The sequence below is a fragment of the Drosophila takahashii genome, chromosome 3R (assembly GCF_030179915.1).
Source record: "Drosophila takahashii strain IR98-3 E-12201 chromosome 3R, DtakHiC1v2, whole genome shotgun sequence".
Taxonomy (NCBI): Eukaryota; Metazoa; Arthropoda; class Insecta; order Diptera; family Drosophilidae; genus Drosophila; species Drosophila takahashii.
This window is the reverse complement of record NC_091681.1, coordinates 18790018-18813533: the sequence shown is the minus strand read 5'-3', so window position 1 is coordinate 18813533 and position 23516 is coordinate 18790018. Positions and strand designations below refer to the sequence as shown.

The following is a 23516-nucleotide window of genomic DNA, read 5'->3' as shown; positions in this document are numbered from 1 at the left end:
CCAGAAAGGGGGCTTCCACCTATGGCTTATTGAAACTTGTTGTAAGTTAAATTATGGCCGAAATGCTGTTGGCTGCTGCTGTTTCAGTCCTCGTATGTAGCAGTGTGTGTGAGCTCGGGTTAAAATTACCTTTAAATTGAAAATTATTGTATGTGCGCGCGCTCGACTCGCACTCGAATCGCAGCTCCTCCAGCGCTCACCTGGCTAAAACATAAATTTCTGTGGTTTCTGCCGCAAATTGCGTTGGGTGGTGGGTGTTTTTCGTTGGATGTGGGATGTGGAATGTTGGGTGGCAATGGCAGTGGGCCCTGAATTACTTTTTCAATTTAAGACTCTCTCAGCGGCAGGTAAATGAATTAATGTGTGGGAGGACGAAAGGCAGGACATCTTAATTTATATTCATAAACATGAAGAGGCTGGCTGGCTGGCTGGGTGGCTGCAAAGGCAGAGATTTAGAGGCCTGGACATCAGTTGTCCTTTTTGTCAATTTTGAATGGCTTTTAAAATGATTAAATTTCATTTGTGAAATATGCTGCTGTGACAGGCGGACAATCGGAGCGACAGGCAGGCGGAGGGGCATCATCTGGCTATTGGTTTCGCTTTTGGTTCGATTTGTGTGACATGTTTATTAAAAGCCCTACGCTTTAAGTGTCCTCTTTAAGGACTCGCTCCTTTCGGCCATAATTCCTGGCCCGACATCCGGGGTTCAAGAGTTTTGAACTTGCGGCCGAGCCCGTGACACTTTCGCCACATTGGCACGCGTTAGTCGTTTCGGCAAATTGTCATTGCCCCCCGTGATTCCCTTGCCCCTCGGAAATCAGACTCCTCACGGGCTTGTTTGTTTGCCTGGCGGGCTCGTAAATAAATCATTTGATAACTTGACGCGCTGCTGCCTCCCCCGCCCACGTATCCTGTGTCCTGTGGTCAAGGACTCACCTCAAGCGACTGGCGACTTGTCCGCCGCCACAAGATATTGTGATTTATTTGCTTTTGCTTGGCTGTGACGTGACGCGACGCAGGGCAATATCGATTGGGTTTAGCTTTAAGAGCTACACGGAAAAATATCAGATTTAAGATCGATACTCCCAAGTAATTGCAACTGGATTTTAAAAGATTTTTTTCTACACAAATCTACAAACAAAAAGAAACACACCAGGATCAAATCGACATGCGCATGGTAAATTTCATAGTTTTGTTGCAGATGAGTTTTTACTTATTCCATTTACTTTTTAGTAAGATTTTCTCTCAGTTCACCACCCGTTCAGCTGGCTTACCAATTTCCAGTTGCCACTTTGTTGTTCTGGCCCTATCTGCGCCAACTTTTGGCTCAACGCAAAGGGCGAAAAGCGGGAAAGCGTCGTTAATTTTTACTGATACTGCGGGGAAAGTTCGGTCGGACATTGCCGGGGAAACCGCTCGCAGTTTCAATTATCTTAGTCCTCTCTTTCATGTGGCTGCCGACAACAATTTACACTGGCTTTTGGGCGGGCCAAATAGTTGGAATTCCCCCAAATAGATTTCCTCTGTCGTGGTCGAAAGACGCCTGCGAGCTGGCTCATTTAGGGAATGGCCGAAAAGTTTTTGCCAAAACACCGAAAGGTGAAAGGCAGCCCGGTCGTAAAAAAAGAACTCTTTAAGCTCTTCCGGTGGAAACATAAGGCAACAACAGGGTTTTCCACTTAGTCCTTGGGCGGGTGGCATACGCCCGCTGTCATAACCGAATCAATATGACTGCCAGGTGCTGCTGGCCGGAGCCAATCAGCTATTAATAGAGCTGAGAATCAGCTTAGACGACAGACTTATGGGCGAAACCGTTCAGGACTCCCCGGCACACACACACACACACACACACGCTTGACCCCCAAGAAAGCGGACAATTTTCTATTTATAATCAGGTTGAAACGGAGACCTAAGCCTCCGTTTCAGCCCACCCATTCTTACCACTGGCATGGGGATTAGGTATTTGAAAAGTTTTTGACCCAAAAGGCTTTGGCATGTGTGTTAAGGGAGGTTTCTAGAGTTTAGAGTCCGGAGTCCATAGAAAGAGATATATCTCCTCTGACCGGATTTTGTTTGCCTGACTTTGTTGCCACTTGCCAACAATGGCAACCTGTCCTCAGTCCCTTGGATTTGCCTATTTGCCTGAATGCCCATTATCGTCATCTCCATCATCGCCATCAGACCCTGGCTTGAGCTTCGGTTTGAGCCCCTAACCTAACCCCTTTTTGCGTTTTTGATCTATGCCCCAAAATCCAATGCCTCACACACAGACAAAAGTTTTCAGGCGCCACAAACTTTTCGGTGGCTCTGGACTCGTATTTCCCCACTACCCACCCTCCACTCAGTTGTCATGGCAATTTTGAAAGGAGATATTCAATTTGGTTGGCTCCTCGTCTCCACATAATACTTTCTAAGCAGTTTGAAGTTTTAGGGCCACTTTAAATGGCCACAATTTGTTGTCGGAATGCCGATGGTTCAACTAATTTAATCAAATTAACTCAAGCACTCGGTTCAGTGCATGAAAATGATCAACTCATTACCAGGCAAAAGTTGCTCGTCTAATGGGAAAATATTTACAAGTTCAGTCGATTAACCGGTGTAAACTTTTGATTTATTTCAGCTTGCTAACTGGCTTGCACAATTGATTTTGTCCGTATTATTCTAGCCAAATGCCAACAAAGGATTCCCAAGGGAAGCGGTCTAAGCCTCTGAGTTGGTAAAAATTCAAACAATATGGCCAAAAGCTCATCAAGCGCATCAGTGGGTCTTAGCCTGGTCCAAAGCTGACAGCATCTTAGCCGGAACGAGGAGCCGAAAAGCCGGAACAGTAGCTGTGGCTGCCACCAAATCCATTTTGGCAGCCCAGCCGGTTGGCCAGAGGTTTGCTGAATGCAAGGTAGTGAAATTTACAATTTAAAATGCATGCATAATAAATGTTGTTTGCTGCCAAAAGACTTCCAGTCCGGGGGAAGTGGGGAACACGACCATGACCCCCAGCTCCCTTGCCATTGGGTTTTACCCCTCAGGCGCCTGCAACCCCTTGGCCATGAAACAAGTAAAGCGAAAAAAAAACACATAACAACTCAAACCAGTCGATTCGACTTCAACTGCAGCTGGAAAAATCCTTAATCTGTGCGAAATTTAGCAGAGCACAGTAAAATTTGAGATGCAATGGGGACACGGAGAAAAATGGTACCGATTTTCGATTTTTAATTTGGGATTATATGGCATAAATGATTATTTTATGTTAGTGAAATATTTCTAGGAAATAAACTAAAGTGAAAAGAAAAATATTATTATGGTATTGACATTTTCTGTACTTTTAACCATTTATTTTTATAATACATCGATTTATGTTAATTGCTAAAAAATATATATTTTAAAATTACGATTTTGAAATGACAATGTAATGCCATCTGTGCAAAGTGGTATAGGAAATTTCCGAGTGGAGATGGAATATGAGTTGGATGAGACCATGACTGGCAGCTGGATGGATGCTTCCTTTGGCCTTTGCTTTGTTTTTTGGCTTATTTTGCATTAGAAAAGCACCAACAGCCCGGGGAGGGGTCTCACTACTACCCGCACCTCCTGTGGATGTGTATGCACATATTTGCCCGACTTTGTTGGCCAACACGCATACTCACTCACCCACACACACGCACCCAGAAGCACAGCTACGGTTGAAAAATTTGTGCATAATTTTGCTAGGCGAAAATATGCTTTGGTCCTTGAGGAGCAGAGAGCTGGGAAATCGATGACAGGACACATGCCAAAACCCAATCCCATTCCCAATATCCCACTCCCGCTGGGATCCCTCTTTACACTTGCTTTGTTTGCGGATTAAGCTGCCGGTTTGCTGTTGTCCTTGTTGTCCTCGGTGTCCTGATGCCTGGATACCATTCAATGCTATTCCCCATTCTCATCTGCATCCGCAATTGAGCTCGAAATGTTGCGTCCTCTAATTTAATTAGGCGCGTGCCGCAACAGGAAGCTGTTTGCAATCAGGCGTCGCATACAAGCGTCCTTGGATTTGGCTTACAGCCACCTAAAGCCCCACCCACCTCGCAGGGATATAGGTATATTCACATCAGCGCAATATTTTAACTACGTGCTCGCTTCCTTGGCAACCGCCGGCGACAATTTTTCCCATATTTTCCGCGCGCGTTTTCTTTTACACACACGTGACAACGATTTTTGGAGTTGCTTCTTATTAAAAATGGAATCTTGGGTAATTACATAAGTTGTTATTTATTACCCTTCATATAACTATTTATTTTTAAGAAAAGAACAACTAATATTCCTATTTCAACACAATATCGATAAAACTTATTCCGAACTTGCTACCTGTAACGGGTTAGACTAAGTCTTGCCTTTCATTATTTTAGTGTGCCATTAAAACCGAACTTTCCTTGGCTCTTAACTTTTTTCGATCTAAACTTTCGGGATTTTATGGGGTACGGGTGATATGGCTTCAATTTCCATTAACAGTCAGCTGTTTGCACTCCCTCGCACACACATGGCGAATGCTCCTTGTACTCCGGAGCCCATTAAACACATTCCAAAATTGAAAAGTCATGTTGAACTTTTTTACTCCTGCTGGTTTTTTGGCCAGTTTGCATGATTTGTATTTATCTGGGCGAGTGGAAAGCTCTTATCGGCCACAGTTGAGATAGAGGAAAACTTTCAGTTTGATTACTTAAGAATTTGGTCAATGATTTCGAATAAAACCGAATAGTTGTCCGAAGTTCAAGTGGCAGAATGGGGGGGGCAAGGATTGTCCTCACACACACACACACTCAATTTCAGAGACGTAATAAATTTCCGCCTGCTTGAGAGCCACAAACACAGAAACGGAAACAGAGATACGTGGGAAACTCCCGCCACCATGATGTCCTGGCCATTATCCTGCATATAAAGTCGTTCATTTCCTTGTTGTTTTTTGGTCATTCCTGCTTTGATTTGACCCCCCTCCCCATGCATCCACATCCCGCATCCCCATTGTATTGCATACATAATAAATTTTATGAAACGTAAATTTTTATTGAGACCAATTTTTGTCGCTGCCATAAAAGCGGCGAACATGAAAGGAAAAGCTCGTTCCAATCGAAGCGAATGTTTTATTTATAGCTCTGGTTCAATTTGGAAATTAATTTCGCATTAACTATTTTCGGTGCCGAATTGCGAGTAGAGGAGCCAAGGCAAACACAGAAACAAACAGCAATATTAGAAATGCTCATGGGGTAAACATAAACAACAAATACTGCGGGAGTGCTTCCCGAACCAAAAACATTTCAAATAGTTCGAATTAGCAAAACAATACAAATGGAGAGCAAATAGAGAGCAAAGACAAAACACAAATAGAGCCCCTGTAAATGAAAATGAAAATATTGCGAATCAAACGAGGCGAACTGAAACAAAGCCGAATGAAATGAAAGGGTCTTCGAACCGTGAGACCCAAAATCAGATGACAAACGCCGGTCCCATCTGCTGATTTGTGATGGGCAAATAGAGAGAAAAGAAATGCCCCCGAAAAACAAACCAAACTAACTAAACTATCATTTACGTTGCCTCATTGTTTGGCAGTCCCCGAAATGTTTTTATGGGTGTGTGCCAAGTGAACTTGGCATTTAATTCGGTAGTCGGATTAGGAAACACAAACAACATTGAAGGAATATAATAACGATGGAATGGCCTCTTGTATTTAAAACCAATTGGTTTCAGTAATTGCCTTAAGCCCCGTTTTCCGATCCCATACGATTATCGGATTACGCTTGTGAGGCAACAACGTTCAGGATAATGGCGAATGCATATTCATATTCAGTAATATTTATTAAAACGATTCCTGCTGTTGCTGTTGGCTGGCATTTAAAATTCACCGGCGATGATGTAAAATGCTTGAATTGTTAATGAATTAATGAATATATATGAGTTTAAAGGCTGAAGCGATTTAAGCGGCTTTCAGGCGAGTAATTATATTTCAATTACATGCTGAGCGAGTGCCCTTATACACAGATCTCCCGCTGACCTAGATCACCTTAGGACAACTCCTTGGCAACTCATCAGCTCACGGCTCATTAGCACGTTTCTACTTCTCAAGAGTGAGGGATGGGAAAAAACTGCCAGACAACTTGATTGAACTTCAATGAGCTCGAAGATGGCTGCTGCTCGAAGCTCAAGATTAATGCTAATGTGACAACTTAATCGAAAGCCATTTACAAGTCATGTCAAGTGGAGAGCGGCTGTGGAGCTCTGGAGCTCTAGAGCTCGTTATTATGACAGGACCTCGCAGGATGTGGGCTGTTCGCAGTCGTTCAGGGGGAGGGGGGTGGCAACTGAACTGAACTGAGCCGCATGACGACGACAAATCCATAAAAAAGCACGTTAAATATTTGCATTAATTCCGGGGCTGGCTGATAAGTCCTGCTAGGATGCTAAGATGCTAAGATGCTAACAGGAAACAGGAGACAGAGGACAGGGACAGGGACTGCTGCTGTTGACACTTACCCGGCAAACATGATGCGACTGCGATGCCGATAAGGAGCAATAGTTGGCTCCTTTCGCTCCTGCTGCTCCTGTTTTGGCTGCTCATTTTGCCAAAGTCGTTTGGCTCTTATCACTAAATGCGTTACTTTGTCAACGACCCGAGTTCTCGGGGTGTTTTGTGTGGACGTTAGGTGGGGTTCCGATACCAACTGCTGCCTGCTGACTTTGACTTTTGCTGCACGACTCACTCGCACTCGCACTCGAATTTCAGTGTTCACGGCTCAATTTTGTGTATCAGTCAGATGTTATGATGTTTATGGCCAGGGCAACGACGGCAACCGCAAACGGCGATCTTGCTGTGCATAAACAATAAAAAATATAGCAAAATGTAGGCCCGAACTGTCATGACAGAAACGAAACACGAACTGCAAAGTGCTTTGTTGCTCGATTACGGAAAAGTTGGCCGATATTTGATATTTGGTTCCAAGTTTCGATAGATTGAATTGAGTTGTGCGGAATTTTTTTTTTTCGGGTGCGATATTATTTTACGTTTCGCGCCGCGTCTTTTGTTGATGGTGTCTGGTTCCTTAATCAGAAATTTACACAATCCAGAAAGGATGAAAGCGCAGTGAAAATTTCAATCAAAACTTTACTCTTTTTTCTGTCTGTTTGTCTGTTTGTCCGACTGTCTGTCTGTTTGGCGGCTTTCGCTTGATTTTCTTTTCTATTATTGTTGTTGTATTTTTTGCCTTTTAGCGCTCGTTAACTCCAGCGTTTCGTTTGGCGTCTTTGTTTGTTCCGTTTTTTGTCTTTTCGCCACTTTTTGTTTTCGCAATTTTTTGCTCAATTTTTAATGCAATTTCCACGCTTAACTGCACTTTTTGCCATTTCGCTTGTTATTCCTGTTTCCTCTGATGTTGCTATTCCTGTTTCTCTTTTTTCATTGCATTTATTTACACGAAATACACTTGCACACACACACACACACTGTTGCAGGCGACCGGAAACAGACTGAGACAAAATATGTACACAATTTGCAGCGCTCTCGCTCCCTCCGCGGCAAGCACAAATTCAAATTACTCTGGTCTCTCTACTGCAGTTATGGTTATCGTTCTTCGCCCGGTTCAATCCTGCAAATCAGATCAGGTCCCTCATCAAGTGGCCTTTGTCCTTTCCGAGGACTCGCAACTGGAACTGCTGGACTGGGGATCTTGAGGTCTGTCAGGAGTAGAGCCTTCGCATCTTCTTAGTAAATCTGAAAAAGAGAAACCGAAATATTATTTTAGTAACTTATTATCATCATATTACGGTGATGTATAAAAATAACCTCCGTTTCAGATGCGTTAAATATTTATGGCTGGAAATACTCTTCATTCTGGTTGAAGGAGGCTTATTTTTGAGCCTTATGCTAAGTATATAAGAGGTAGCCGTGTCTCATTTCGTATTTTCTTTGATGATGCCTGGACTTTTGCATGAATTATTAGCACATTTTGGGGGTTTCTCATCGTGCACTATAATGTGTCCTACATACGGTAAAGTTTTCAGGATATCATTGTCAGACGGATAATGCGTCACCTACGCAGCTAACCATCTCGGCTTCGCCTTCTAAATGACTGACGTGTGTCTGGGTTCCGTAACACCACCCCCAGCTCCACCTCCCAATTGTTCAGACCTTTGTTCGCGGGGCTGCAGCCATTATTATGCTTTATTTTCCGCTTGACACCTTTGGGCTGCGTTGCGCATTTCCCTTCTGCACTCCACACTCTCTATATGTATTTGCTCACCCACCTGGCATTTATGCGCGACTTTTTCCCATTCGCATTCAGTGTTTTTCCAGGCTTTTTTCGCAGACCTGGCCGAGAGGCTTAGCCGAGGCTAAAGCGAGTGCCCCTGGCTGCGGGCAGATGGGGTGGGGAAGTTAGGGGCTGGAAGCTGGAAGGGTTGTACGCTTTCTTATCAACATGCACGTCGACGTGAGGCAGAGACGTCATGTCGTCGTCTGAATTGAAATTTATTATTCTGCTTTGTCGTGCATGTGTGCGGAGGCCCCCCATTTCCACTTTTCCCACACTCGGGAAAATGTTGAGTACTTTAAAATTAAAAAGAATTTTTTTTTCAATTTTCTTAGTCGAAAGAGCAGCGATATCTGTACAAAAGTAAGTTCTTGAAAAATATAAAATGTCTAACTATTAAGATATTGAAAATTATTTTAAGCTGTTTGGCTTTTTCTAAATTCCTATAAATTATTTCCAGTGCACATTTAGACCCCCTCTGGCACACTCCTCTTGAGCAGTTTTGTGAGTGCCTGGCACTTTTTTGAGGTGGCCACGTCTGTGTGTGCCCCCTCCAAAGTCCCCTTTTCAAGCATTTAATATTTTTCTTTTCTCCCGACTTTTATATTTTCTTTTTTTCAGCTCAACCATCCCCAGTCAGAGCTCTCTTGCTTTTACTTTTGTTAATTGCTTTTCATCTGGGGTAAGCTGGCAAAATGTCTGGGGGCCACCTTTGATGTGCGACCTTTCATTGAGTTTGGGCTTGTTGTTGGTGCTTTGGTGTCTCGCACTTAGGGATATTGTTCACATGTCTCAATTATCCTTTTGATTTTGTACACATGAAAGCGTTCCTGCGAAGTTTTGCGCTTTTGTTGGTCCAATTTCAAAGCGAAGCGTGACCATAGGGGAGAAAAATCTCTTATTGCTTTGCTGGGCAGTTATTATTAAAATGTTATAAACCGAAACTAACCGAGTTCGTCCGCCATTTTCGTCTCCCAAAAGCAGGCAATAAAATCTGCATAATTTAAACATTTCCATACGGAATTATGTGCTAGATAAATCGGATCCTTCCAGCGAAACAAATGGTCACAGCCGTGTCCATTTTTTTTCTTCTGGCCAGCGGCACACAAAAAACTGGGATGAAATTGTATTTAGTTTATTTTGCTGTTTCTGCTGACACTTGGCGTTTTTGTTGCCATGCACGTTGGAAAAAGTTAAGTAAAAAAGGCGCAGACAAAAGGAAAGAAAAGCTGAGTTGGAAATTATGCAAAGAATAATCTTTGCAAATCTTTGCACATGCAAATCTTTGCGAAGGGAGTGGGGATCCTGATTGCAGGATCCTTGGGTCCCAGATAGAATGAGCAAGTTAACTTGTCACCGTGGTCACGAGTGCCGGGGATCTGAGGTGCGGTGTCCTGGTGTCCTGGACCAGGAGGAGCTCAGGCTCAGGGTTGTGGAACCAGGACCAACTTAAGTCGAGTGACATGTAAATCTAGCCTCAGGTTGCGGCCACGGCAGCTGCTGTGCTTTTGCTCCTGAAAAAGAGTTGCGGGCAAAAAACAGCGCCGAGATGATGATGATAATGCGGTCGTTGCAGACCCACTCTCAATCTTCATCCCCCCTCCCTGGCAATCTCACCGCCCATTACCAACCGCCATGCCCAGGAGCCACGTTTTCCTTTCTGAAAATCAGTTAAATGAGTTTGTTTACATGTTACGCCGCTGTGGCTTTTTTTTCTGCCAACGACTTTCAACCAAGGGCGGTAAAGCGAAATAATAATATGAAAACTTTGCATAACGAACAACAAAATACTCTTGAATGTATTTAAAAAAATGTAGTTAATAAAACTTTAAAATAAATTAAGGGTTTTGCAAAATTACTTATAATCATTCAGGAATTTATTCGGCTATTTTCCAGATTTTCGATTAAAATCCTTGCCATTGACTACTAATTTAATTTAAACTCAAATTACATCACTCGTTTTTGGCCTAATACATATGAATCTCGAGAACGCTCATTACATTTCCTTGGAAGCTCAGGAATTATACCCCCTGCAAGGGTATGTAAAACGAAAATACTTTAAATGTATGCAAAGTGGCGGCTTGTGGGACCTGAGGAAGGACCCAGGAAGCGACGCGACATTGTCTGGACGCCGTTTTTCTGCGGAAATGGAAATGGATGTAGGGGAAAAGTCCCTATACAATTTACTTTGGTAACTCGATATACGAAGTCTGAGTCGCAGGCCTAAAAGTATGCAGCATATAATTTGCGTTTGTTTGCCACTGCTGCTTTATGTAATTTGCATGTAAACATGTGTTTCGTTTCGTTTCGTCTGTGTGTGTGTGTGGGTGCTCATTCTGGTGTTTGTGTTGGCCCTCTGGCAACACACACACAAACACCCAGACCCCTGAAAAAATTACGCCCAACATCAAATGATTTTGTTTAACATATTTTGTTATTAAGTGTGGAAATGTGCATATTTCGCTCCGCGGAATAATCCCCTTTTCGAAAAAGGAGTGCGAGTGGATCCCCCGTATTTACCCCTTCCATAAAACCCCCCGTCGGGGATTCCCCGCTCCGTTGGCTGTTCGTGCCTGCAGTAAATTTCCGTTTGCCATCTTTCAGGACGAGGCAGGCAGACCTGGCATACTTCACTTGAACTTTGTGTAGCGTGAACTTCTTAAATTATTGGCCTAGCCTCTGTATAAACTGCAGGCCCGTTGCCGCAAACGCCCACAAAGTTCAGTTCTCGCCAGTGGCAGTTTTCCCAAAGGGCTGGCGAATTATGTTTTGCCAAGTTCCCAACTTAACTAACTTAGTTTGCGGCCTGATTCGACCTGCTGCCTTTTGACAATTGACAGTTCGATGGCTCGATGAAGTTTTACCAATTAGCCCTGGCTCAACGCCCGTTTCCCGGTTCCTTTTCCTTGTTTCTTGGCTGCATATCACGTCCGGCTATTTGTTTGCTCCTCCTGCTTGGGTTCCATATTGTTTTCCAGCCACCACAACAGCGATAAAAAACCATAAACCACACACTCACAAATACAGACGTTGATATTGATAGATAAATAGACCATAGACGGACCATAACAATTTCTTTGGCCTGCGTTACAGATCCACATCCACATCCAGATCCAGACGTGGCCGCACTTCCTAATGCCGCTTGCGACGCTCTGATGCAGCCCAATCAACGTAGCTGCAACATTATTGTTGTAAGCCGAAGAAGATCCCGTTCCCCTTCATAAATCTACACTGTGGAAAACTATGGGTCTGTATTATATTTTATTGGGAATTTAAGAACCTCTTAGATTACGGTAGATTTAGGATTAGATTATTAATATGAATAATATGGAAAGTATCCTTCCAAATTTAAATTCATAATAATAACAAAATCTATTTATGTTTTTTGTTATTATTTCCTAATTTTTTTTATTACTTATTTTATTATTGGTATTGAATCTTATTCCCAACAATTTTTTATTAGAAGGCTACAGTGATCTCTTGAAGTTCCTAATGATCTTTAAATAGGAAACATGGCCTAATATTTATCAGTTTCATATCGACAGTTTTCCTGAGTGCACCATTTCTTTCCAGGGTAGATGTGCTTAAGTCGTTCTGCCTTTTCCATTGCTCCGACAACGAGCATTTCAATTGCTTTAGCTGCGGTAGTAAATACAAAGTGTTAAATGCCCGGGGCTTACGGGCGGGAGCGGGCATAAGCTAAGCAAATACCGACTGCTGTGTATAGCCCATATTAAAACTCAAATTCAAACTGCCACTGCAGCTCCGTCTGTTCCCAATCCCAATCCGGATCCCAATCCCAATCCCATTCTGACTGCAACTTGAAGTTAAGTCCAAGTCGCCGCGCCCGAACAAAGGCGTCGTATTCATTTCTTATTTAAAACTACCGCTTGTTGGATGGTTCAGCCAACAGATGGATGGGAAGGGTGGTTGGATGGATGGATGGATACCAGGCCATTAGATCCATGACTTGGCTGCTTGCCTTTGCATTCGCCATGGCACATGGAGTTTTATTTATCGAACTGTGAATAAATATTTTGCCTTTCCTGCAGAAGCACCTTCGATGGGCTGGTGGAGTGCGGAGCTAAGCGCCCTGATCTCCTGCAAGTACAAGGCACAACCCATTGAAGACATGGCTTCAATCGATGGGCAGACACCCTCGAGAGCGTGTTGATTCTGCAGTTTGCAGTTTGCAGTTACCAGTTCCCCTTCGCCCAGTATTGACTGTAGTAATGTGTAACCTAATTCTGTGGCTGGCTTAAATGGTTTTACCGTCTATTGACTTTCTGCGCCTCCTCATTTTCGGCCCCAAAGCCAACTCTCATCTCATTACGGCCCCGACTTTGGCTTCGGCTCATCAAAGGGGCAGAGGGAAAAGGAAAAGGAAAAAGAAAATACCACCTAGATATCTCAGTCCTGCCTCAATTCCCCGATTCCCCGACTCCATATCCTTGTGAATGGCACAGCTGCTTTCATTAGAGCAGGAGCAGGATGAATCGCTCACAAAAGGCTCTTCAGCTTTATCGCTGTAATCAATTGTCTGCATTTGAATAGTTGACAACCGATTTATGGACCATTGAGTGAGCAGCAAGAACGCCGATGACTGAAGGCGATGGAAGTGGGGAGTGGAAGGAAGGAAAATAGGGATATGGAAAAGTAGGGAAGGACTTGCTGGGTGGTTACCGAGCAGTTCATTTCTTTTGTACTTGCGGTCGAACGTTTGCCTCCCCCCATCATCATTCGATCTTGGGCATTTTTTCTGCCCTGTGTGGCCAGTATCCTTTTCGGAAATCAAGTGGAATGACCCGCACGGTCTGTGTGTTTTTGCCCGAAACCCCCGAAATGCCCTTGCTGGAAACTTCTGTTTTTGTATGTTTTACGTAATTTCTCGCAGGGGCAGAACAAGACCAGCCGGAAATGGCTAGGAAATTGAGCCAACAATAACAGCAGCCCAAGTGGGAGCGGCATCAGCATCAGCAATAGATGAGGCTCCAGATCCACAGATTCGGCTCCAAAGGCAATAAGAATAATAACGAAAATGTCAGCCCGAGCGTCTGTCATCGTGTGTCCGTCGTCAGTTGTCAGTTGCCTGGGTTGCCTTGGTTGCCTTTGCCTCTGAAAGTACGGCCAGTGGCCCAGATAATGTACTGCCAAGTGTTTTTGACCTTTTTCCCATACCATCCCTATCCTTCTCCTTTCTCCTTTATTTTGGCCGCCTTTTCTGGCTCCTCTGCCTTTCCGTTGGCCATTTCATATTTCGGTGACACATCCCATTGGCACTTGTCCTTGCCCGACGACGACGACGACAGTCGTCCTCCTTTTCGCCGGCCTCAAATTATTTAAAACTCAATGCAAATGAAATGGCCAAAACGTTGCTGGCCCCTTCCAATTGGGTTCAAGTTCAAGGCATTACCATTAATGCTAACTATGCGGTGCTTAAACTCGTCCCATTGTTTGCACAGCATTAAAGGGTTTTTCTCGGGAGTCAAGTGGCAATTAGAGTGAGGAACGCAACTTAAAGGCTAACCGTTCTTAAGAGCCTTAAAGCGGATTGGAAACACTGGTACGTATAAGCCAGGTAAATAATTCAATGAGCGGATTCCAAGACCAAATAATTAAATTAAAATTAAAGTTATTCAGTTCATTTGTAGCCAAAGAATTATAGAATTTCATGCCTGATTTATTTAAAAAGATTTGGCAATCTAGAGAACTATAGCATACATTCCATTTTCTCCAAACATTTTTCATAAATAAAAAAAATCTCTATCGGTTATAAATCTCATTAGTTTTACTATTTTCTTTACTTTTATAAGGCAATCAATTTGTATTTATTGCATAAATGCATAGAAACAGAGAAGGCACTTTAAATTTCATTTACTTTAATCAGTTTTCCTCATGTTGTTTTTCAAATTATGCTGATTAACTTAATCCTGTCAGAGCTGGGAAATCCTTTAATGGTTTTTCCAATGCCAATTGAGGTCAACTAGCGCATAGGTTCAGCTAATGTGATCATTGGCAGGGCCCCTTGGCTTCCGCCGGTTTCGTGGCTGCCAGTATATGCATAAGTGCTCGCTTTAAGCGCCACGAGACGGCAACTTGCGAATGGCAACTGGCAACCGGCAACTTGCAACTGGCAGGCTTCTGCATCCTGCATCCTCATCAATTCCACTCGTCAGATGCGGGCGACACACACAGATATACGCCTTATAGCCCATATACAGCAGATACACCAGATATACCAGATGCACCAGATACACCAGCACTGCTCACACATGCACACGTCCCGTGGGCATTTACTTGCCAGGCTCTTGGCACGGCTTTGCATTTGGGTTAATGTAGTATTTGTGTCTCGTGCAGTCGGCAGTCGGTAGTAGGCAACCTAAGCCCCCAGTCAGCTCCAAAATCAGTCGGGATAAGGGAAGGGGGGTTCCACTACGGCGACATCCCAAATGGCATCAATATTTTGACTATTCGCCTCAATACAGGTTGATGATTGGTAATGAATATGGGATTTCTAACCCCTTTGGACGATCTAACAACAATGGCAAGCCCCCCCTTTGCTGGCACTCCACGCCGCCCCTGGATCATTGCATTGCGGTAACGGGCACATTTTGTCAGCGGCCTGGAAAGAAATGCACTGCACGTTGTCAAGAAAAATATGTCAACGTCTTCCTCGCTTTCGCTTAGATTGGCATTGTCATAAAATGCCGTGCCACATACGGAATATACGAAATATACGAGTATATATGTAGGAGGTATCCTCCCCCGCAGGACTGTGATTCCGTCATTCCATGTGCCACTTGCATGGGAGGACTAGGACATGCAGCCTGTTTAGAGAATGAATTGCACTTTATTGTTGGCATTTCGCAAGCCTCCCCGTCACGTTCTAAGTTCTGAGTTCCGAGTTCCGAGTTCTGCGTTCTCGGTTCTATGGTATTTTAAAGCCCAATGTCGAAAAACCTCAGATGGATTTCCTCGGCGGAACGTGTCGCTATTTGCCAGCTCATTTTTGGTCGGCCAAAATTGCGAGCACTGGCCGGGGCACTTTGTAAAAAATTCAATCAAAATTGTTGCCATTTAGTTTGACATTTCGTTTTGATGGCGGGGGCCAAAATGATGATGAAGTGCCAGCAACGAAGGGGCGTGGCCCCTCGATTCGCTGTTTTTTCCGCTTTCTCCGCCATTACTGCTCTTATAGAGTGCCAAAAGCTGCACAGGAATTTCTTTCTCTTCCACCAGACTGCAAGCAAAAAATGTCAAGCTGACCTCAAGCTGTGTAGAGTTGGCCAACAGCAAAGGGGGGAGGTTCCATTGGGGAAATTGATTTTGTACTCCAACTGTTGGGGATGCGATAAGAATTTGCCTTCTGCGCGTGCATTCCACTGCACTCAATCAGGGACTGCTCATAATTTGCCAACTGAGAAGCTGTTATTGGCTTTTGCCATGCTCTCGTTTCTCCTTTCTCATTTCCTTTCTGGCTCTATCATAATCATTTCCGCCTGCGGATATATATCTGCCATAAATCAACGCCAGTGGCTGCTTTAAATTCTTTCTAATGAAGTTACTCAAGCCTGAAAAAGAAAAACTTTTCCCATACACATCATCCCATACGAGGGGTTGAAGGAGGTCGGGGGTAGTGAGCGAATTCTTTCACATGCTGGCATTTTCTCGGCTTTCTCCCCATAGCCACGCTTGAAAGCACATGAAAATTCATAAAATTCACAGCCTACATCGGGGGGTTGGCAAAGAAGTGGGTGCCGATGGGGAGGGGGATGGAGCATATACAAACACGCACACACACATGAACGCTTGGCATAAGGAGCTATCAAGAAATCACAACAAATTTACAAGTGCCACACAAATGTTTGACAAAAACTTTGTGAAAAGCTTTCCACTGATTTCGCAACGTCCCAGCGATTTCTTCTGTCTCGATGTTTCCACAAAGCCGAAGAGGAGGATGAGGTGTTGTCTGGGGAGACATTTATGGTCCCACGATGTTATCGGGTTGACATAAGTTAAGCTGCTTTTCCTTTGCTTTTCGGCTAAAATCAACAACAACAAATATTGGCTAACAAATGCGTGTGCAGAGAGAGAAGTTTCAGGACTTTCAGCTGGAAAAGGAAAAGACTACATTTCCAAAATCACAACAAAATATTTAATTTTCTCTAGAGTAGTAACTAAAATAAAATAAATGTAATTTTCTATGGTAAGATATTTAAATAAATCTTTTTTTTTAAGTGTACCATGATGTCTGCCTGTGTGTGTGGGCAAACAGTTGAAAAGGATGTTCGAAGTGTGTGCCAAGAGCGCGTAAATTCAACTCGAAAATATTTTTGAAAGAACGAACCGCAAAACAACTGCGCGACATTCAAAAGTTTTGCGAAGGGGGCACAAGTTGGGGCCCGCGTACAAGTATTTAGACTTGTCTGCTATTTAGTGTTGACACGCAAGGCAATTTGGCGAATGCAAACATTTTGCTATGCTGCCTGAGCGACCAAATATTACGCATACGCCCCAGTGTATGTGTGTGCTATCTTTGTTTGGCTGGCATTGCTTACGGATATTAAATAAAGTTGCGCCATTTCAGTTTCGCGCCTCTACAAACCACTGCCACGCCCCTTCTCCCCGCCCCCTCGCCCCTTTATTCTGGTAACTGTTATTGCTTATTACATTTGAGCTGCGGGTTGTTTAGTTGCGCCGTGTGGCGAGTGAATTGAGAATGCCTGTCAGTGGCATCAGAAACCGAAGTCCTAGGAGAAGGAGCTTCCCCTTTGAGTAGCACAAAAGAAATGCTCTTAGTGCTTCTGGCTTGAGTTGGTTGGCTTTTGGGGAGTGGGCTAAACGACAGCTTACATCTGCTTAGCGCAGAAGTGTGTACAACTTACCCCACACACATCGCCGGGAATTTAAATAAATGGCGTAAAAATTGCACGCCACAGAGTTTATTTAGCCACCGAGAATGAGAACTCGCTCAACTTATGTAACTCAATTCAGCGCAGCTCATGTGTAAAATAAACCCTCGACCAGCCCCTAACTTCAGCTGCAGCTTGATGAAGTGCGTGGAATTGATATGTAAGCTGAGCGATGAGAGGGCGAAGTACCATTGGCAACTCGGGCGTATGCGTAATAAAGCTGCGGGGTAATTTGCACCAATCGGAGAGCTGTTTCTCATTAGCAATAAGAACTAGCTTCTTTGCAGGAGTGCTACAAAATCGGGATAAGCGCTGTAGAAAATTGGCATCACGTAGTCAACGCCGGGATTCTTTATTGTGAAGGCAACTCATAAGAAGGACACCCTCAAAAAGAGAAAATAAAAAAAGCACTACACTCGTATTATAAATACCCTGTAATTTTTTAAGGACCTACAATAACTAGAATTTTTACAAAAACTATTTTTTAATAATTTTGTAGAATATTTTACTATACCAGTTTAAGTTGTGTGTTTCCCCTCATATCAAACGGCATTAAAAAAAATCCCTAAAAACCTTTTAGTAGAAGTAGTAGACCAAATGCCACTTACGCTTCCGCGAATCCATTATACCCGTTACATTAACGTGGCAAACAGGACGAAATAAAATGGGGACGGAGCTCCAAGCATTTAAATGCTAAATATCTGGTAAAAGGATAACGCCATATCCTTATTGCCACCTAACTAGTTCACGCTGTGCTGTGTGCCGTTTGCTGTGTGTCGTGTGGCGGGGTTTCAGGGCTGCGAACAGAAATTAAAGTGTTACCAAAATAATAGCAACAAATTGCCTTGCCTGGGACAACGTCACAACACAAAAATGTCGCGATTCACCCAGCGGGCGACCTTTAACCGGGTGGCCGCAGCGGGTGGTCAAGAGGTTGGGCCACATGGCCACATGGTGTGACATTTATTTAAATTAAGCCAACGCCAGGCAAGGATAGCAGCTAGACATGCGAGTCCTGGGAGGATCAGCCCCCTGTTAGCAGCAGTCAATATTTGCCATCAAGTATACGACTGCTCAAACCCAAACTCCATTTGCAGCGGTAATCAAAAGGCTCTTTATTATGAGAACCAAGAAACTTGTGTAATTGTTTAATGCCGAATTTCCCGCCCCACTCAACTTCCTCGTTTTTCCTTCTCCTCTTCTCTCTGTGACATTTTTCCAAGGCGCTAAATAAGAATTAAAGTGCGCAAAGTGTTTCCTTTTAATGGCCATTTCCATTTCGCCAGGGTCCTTGTTGTCGCCCCTTCTGTTTTACAATGTCTGAGCTAACAAAGAAAAGCCCTTTACCCCCTTGGGTTTTCTTCGCCGGCAGTTTCTTTTTCAAGTTGGAGAAAAATGCAGCTGGAACGTGAGTCGCGTTCAGCGTTCGACGGATATCCGTTTGCAGAGAGCCGGAAGGTGAGATGCAGTTTCCATTCCATTCCAGTTGCACTGCCAGTTGCAGTGGCTGAATGAAACCTAAATGCCCGGCAAGCGGATATGTCGCGCAAAATGGAACGCAGGATTGTGGATTCCGAAATCCGGATTCGGGATGCAAAGCAAGTCCCCTTTTAATTATGATGTTGAAATATTTATGTGTCCAAACGTCTTCTCTTCTGGCCTAATTGCGTTGTGTCCACAGAGTGCACAGTCCACAGCTGCTTTTGAGGCGGAATCTAACGAAATAAATGCATAAATTGATGGCAATTTATGGCCAACGAGCAACGTGCCGGGCTTAGATTTGTTTGCCGGCACGAAACACAATTAGTTGAGCCGCATCAGGGGCAACACCAAACACCGAACACCGAACACCAATATCATACATAATGCCCGGCAAGTGCACACGACGCATTGCATCGCCATCGCCTCGATCTGGATAGCACTGCATTCTCGACTAAATAAACACACGGCAATATAATGTCGAGGACGAGATGTGAATTTCGGTTTGCTTTGACATTTGTTTAACCTGTGCTGCTGCTGCCGCTGCTGCCTCTGCTGCTATTCGGCTCTCTATTTGTCCTGCAGACCAACTGTCCAACCGTTCACGTCTACGCCCACCTGGCTGGCGAAACCAAACAATCAGCCTGCGTCCCGAGCAAACACGTCGAATGCGTATGCTTAATATTGCATAACCCCGTATGCATTCCAAATGCACATTAACTGCACACAAGTACGAATGCGCCACTAACCCACTCGACCGCCCAACCACCCAACCACCCAACCACCCTCCACCGCATTCGGAGATTGTGTCGTTGGCGGTTGCCGGAAAATTGTAGCCAAGCGCCACCTAGCGTTGGAAAATTGAATTATGAATAATTACGTTTTCCGTGCTGTTGTTGCTGTTTTTCATGACATACATAGTTTGTGTGCTGAAAATTAAATGTCAGTATGGATCATTGAATGCTCTTTCGAGTTCTGGCACACGTTTCACTTTGATCTACTGCCCGAAATATGATAAAATGGTCATCGGGCACAGAAATATTTTTTAAACATAGAAATTCCTGCCATTACTCATTGTTAAACATTCTGCCTGCAGGCCAAACAAGATAGAAACTGATCAATTAGGCCAACTATTGGCCAGAGCACAAGATATATGGGAAACTAATAAATTAAATAGTTTTTCAAAAAATATAATTGCTATCGATTTCTATTCAAGGAAATATTTTTGGTAAGAAAATAAATTCATAAACGAATAACGCTCCAACCAAAACTCCGTTTTCAATGAATATTTTGCATGTGGTAAAATAAATATTTTTAAATAAAATCGAAGCTAAAAGGAAACTTAATTTACAAAGCCCTCGAGAACTTAAAGTGAATCGAAAGTCGTTAGTTTGGTTCAGGAGTTTTGAAGCATCAGCTTTGAAGGGTATGTGTGGGTTCCTTTTGAACCTTGAGGGGAGACTTTAATATTTCGTATTCATGCCGTGGCATCTCCCATGTTTGCCTTGGCTTTCGAATGACGGAAAAGCCACACTCGTTGCACGTGCTCCGTGGTCTACGATTGCATTTCATCGGCCTCGGAGTTTGCAGAATTTGCATTGCCTGTTTGTGTCTGTGCCTGTGCCTGTGTTTGTGCAGGCAAACTCATTTGGCTTTTCGGCACATTAGGCGGTTAGCAAGAAGCTGCCAGCTCCTCCTTTCGAAGCTCGAACAACCAAATACAGGAGCTCAGGACCTCAAGCCAGGGCCGCCGAACAATGGGGGCAGTGCCTCCTCGACCGCTGACGATGGTGACGGTGATGCTGATGCCGCTGTAATTGGCCCTAATCTACTTAGCTCTTGGCATTGAGGGGCCGCTGTCCCCAAACACAATGCCCGCCCAGGACGCACGCTTTCACAATGAGCCTTTGCCAGCGAGCGCCAGTCATTGTGTCCTTCTCTATTCCCCAGCTCCTTGCCCCTCACTCCTGGCTCCTGGCCATTTCCTCGTCCGTCCGCCAGAGACTAACAAGTCCAAACAATTGACAAAATGAAGCGACAACGCCGAACGAGTCTGGAACGGGCCAAATCTAATTTAGCGCAAGTGATGGCAGTAGTCAGGTCAGGACAGGTCGGGTCGGCCAGAATGCGGGGCAAGCGGAGGGGCAGGGGCAGGTATTCTGCCTCGAGATGTTGCACCAAGAAAAAAAGCCTATCGTAAAGGAAATTGGCCTTTAAAAAAAATATTTGAGTTATAGGAAAAATGTATTTAATACAACATTTTTAGAAAATAATCTTTAAAAAGCCTTTAAACATTTTTAAAACTCTTAGGATCCTCGAAAACATTTAAGTATCAAAATGGAACATAAAAAATGTTTTGCTCACTATAATCCTTAAGCTTGGTTATTGCTTTTCTCACTGTGTGTTCTTTCTACGTGCTGTGCCTTCGGCAGTAATTTGGTAAATATATATTTGACGCTTAATTTTTATAAACTTTGCGAGGCAATTTTTGTCGCAGCATTTTTTACTGCTTTCGGTGGAGCATATGTGTCTGCTCCGCATTGTTGTAAAACAGCCAGCAGCTGCTCTTCATCCGCATCATCGTCATCGCCATCATCATAATATGCCCAACTCATCTCATCTACCGGGACAATCTGATTCGGAAACATGATGAGGCTGAGGGGCATTATTTCGGGTGCCGCTGTTGATGAGCGTTAAAGGCAATTGTTGCGCTATGCCTAATAGACATTGAGTGGCGTCCTTGTTGTCGTCCTTGTACTTCCTTGGGATTTTCGTTGTCCTGGCATGACAAAAAAAAATATTCTACATATTCGTACTTCAATTATATTATGTGTCCTTGCCAGGCATTCAATAAATTCACTGGGCCATGTGATTACGCTGGGGCGCCTCTCACATGTGCCACCGCTCACATGCCTCGTCATGCCACGCCCCTCCGCCTCCGCCGCCCACTTTCCATTCAATTGTAATGCGAACGTCACTCGAGTGCCATACAATTATGGCATTTTCCATTGAAATCCGCTAAAAAGTATTTTGCTTGAGCTGCTCCTGAGCACTTGAGCAGTTGCCCATTAATTTGGGCAAACAAGCGCGGAGGAGCACTCCACTCCCCTGCAATCCCCTCCAATTAATTAGCATTAAATAAAAAACAAGAAAGGAAGCTAGCTTCGGCCAGCCGAAGCTTATATACCCTTGCAGATCATTCCTATTAATTAACAAATCGCAAAAATGTTCAATTTTCTAATATTTATCATTAATTTTCCGATGGTTCCTATGACAGCTATATGATATAGTCGTCCGATTTTGATCAAATTAAAATTGAAATTCGGAATTATTTAAAAAGAGTCATATCCAAGAGTAGAAGATAATACAATAAAAACCAAAGAAGCTAGAATTTATTTCCTATTACTTTTCCATTAATTTTCCGATCGTTCCGATTTTGATAAAATTAAAATTGAAATTCGGAAATATTTAAAAAGAGTCATATCCTAGAGTAGAAGATAATACAATAAAAACCAAAGAAGCTAGAATTTATTTCCTATTACTTTTCCATTAATTTTCCGATCGTTCCTATGGCAGCTATATGATATAGTCGTCCGATTTCGATAAAATTAAAATTGAAATTCGGAAATATTTAAAAAGAGTCATATTCTAGAGTAGAAGATAATACAACAAAAACCAAAGAAGCTAGAATTTATTTCCTATTACTTTTCCATTAATTTTCCGATCGTTCCTATGGCAGCTATATGATATAGTAGTCCGATTTTTTAAATAATTTATTCGAAATTCAGAAATATTAAAAAAATAACATCCCCAAAAGTAGAAGGTAATATTTCAAAAAACACCGAAGTTAGAATTTTTTAAAGTTTTTTTTTTCCGATTGTTCCTATGGGAGCTATAAGATATAGTTGTCCGATCCGGTCGGCTCCGACATATATACTACCTGCAATAGAAAGAAGACTTTTGGGAAAGTTTTATCCCGATAGCTCAAAAACTGAGAGACTAGTTTGCGTAGAAACAGACAGACGGACAGACGGACAGACGGACAGACGGACAGACGGTCAGACGGACAGACGGACAGACGGACATGGCTAGATCGACTCGTCTAGTGATGCTGATCAAGAATATATATACTTTATGGGGTCGGAAACGTCTCCTTCACTGCGTTGCAAACTTCTGACTGAAATCATAATACCCTCTGCAAGGGTATAACAAGAACTAAGAAAAATGCGCCATGGACACGCGACAACAAGGACATCTGACGACCCCTGACCGACTGCTGCTGCAATGAACTTTGACACAAAGTGTCAACTGTACTGCTCCTCCGATGTGCGCCACCTGCCACGCCCCCTCTGCCGCTTCCGCCCACCGAAATGCCATACAAGAAAATCTACTTAGCGAATTTCGGAGCAAGACAGCAATTAGGCGGACTGCGCCGCACGGAGGGGGCTCGGGCTCCTTAAAACTGTCACCTGGCTGCCGACTGACGCTGATTGTTAACTGAAGTTGGCAGGTCCCCAAAAACTACGGCGAGCTTTTCCGAGGCGCCCCTTCCGGATCCTTTCGGTTCAACGATTCTTATGAGCTGCCAAAAAACTTTGCGAGCATCTTCTGGCTGCCTCATCACTTGAGAACGATTTTTAAGCGGCCTTCGCCTAATTGAAACTTCAGTTGATGGCAAAAAATAGACAAAAGGGAAAGAAATATACTTGAAAATATTTATTTTTTGCATAATCATTAAGCTGACATTGTAAAGAGAAAATTGTAGTTTTAAATGAAGACTTCTGAGTCTTAGGCTCAGTTTGATTTAAGTGAAACCATATTTGTCTAGATCCCCATGCACGAGCGCCTA

General features: G+C 43.5%; 1 protein-coding gene across 1 annotated transcript in view; it reads right to left on the bottom strand.

The window, feature by feature from the left end:
* Positions 1-23516, bottom strand: part of LOC108064906 (uncharacterized) — an 86592-nt gene that overhangs the window by 44930 nt on the left and 18146 nt on the right. The window contains 1 exon segment of the mRNA XM_017152675.3: positions 6505-7738. Within this exon segment, the coding sequence (XP_017008164.3) occupies positions 6505-6589 (85 nt within the window). The 5' untranslated portion in view covers positions 6590-7738.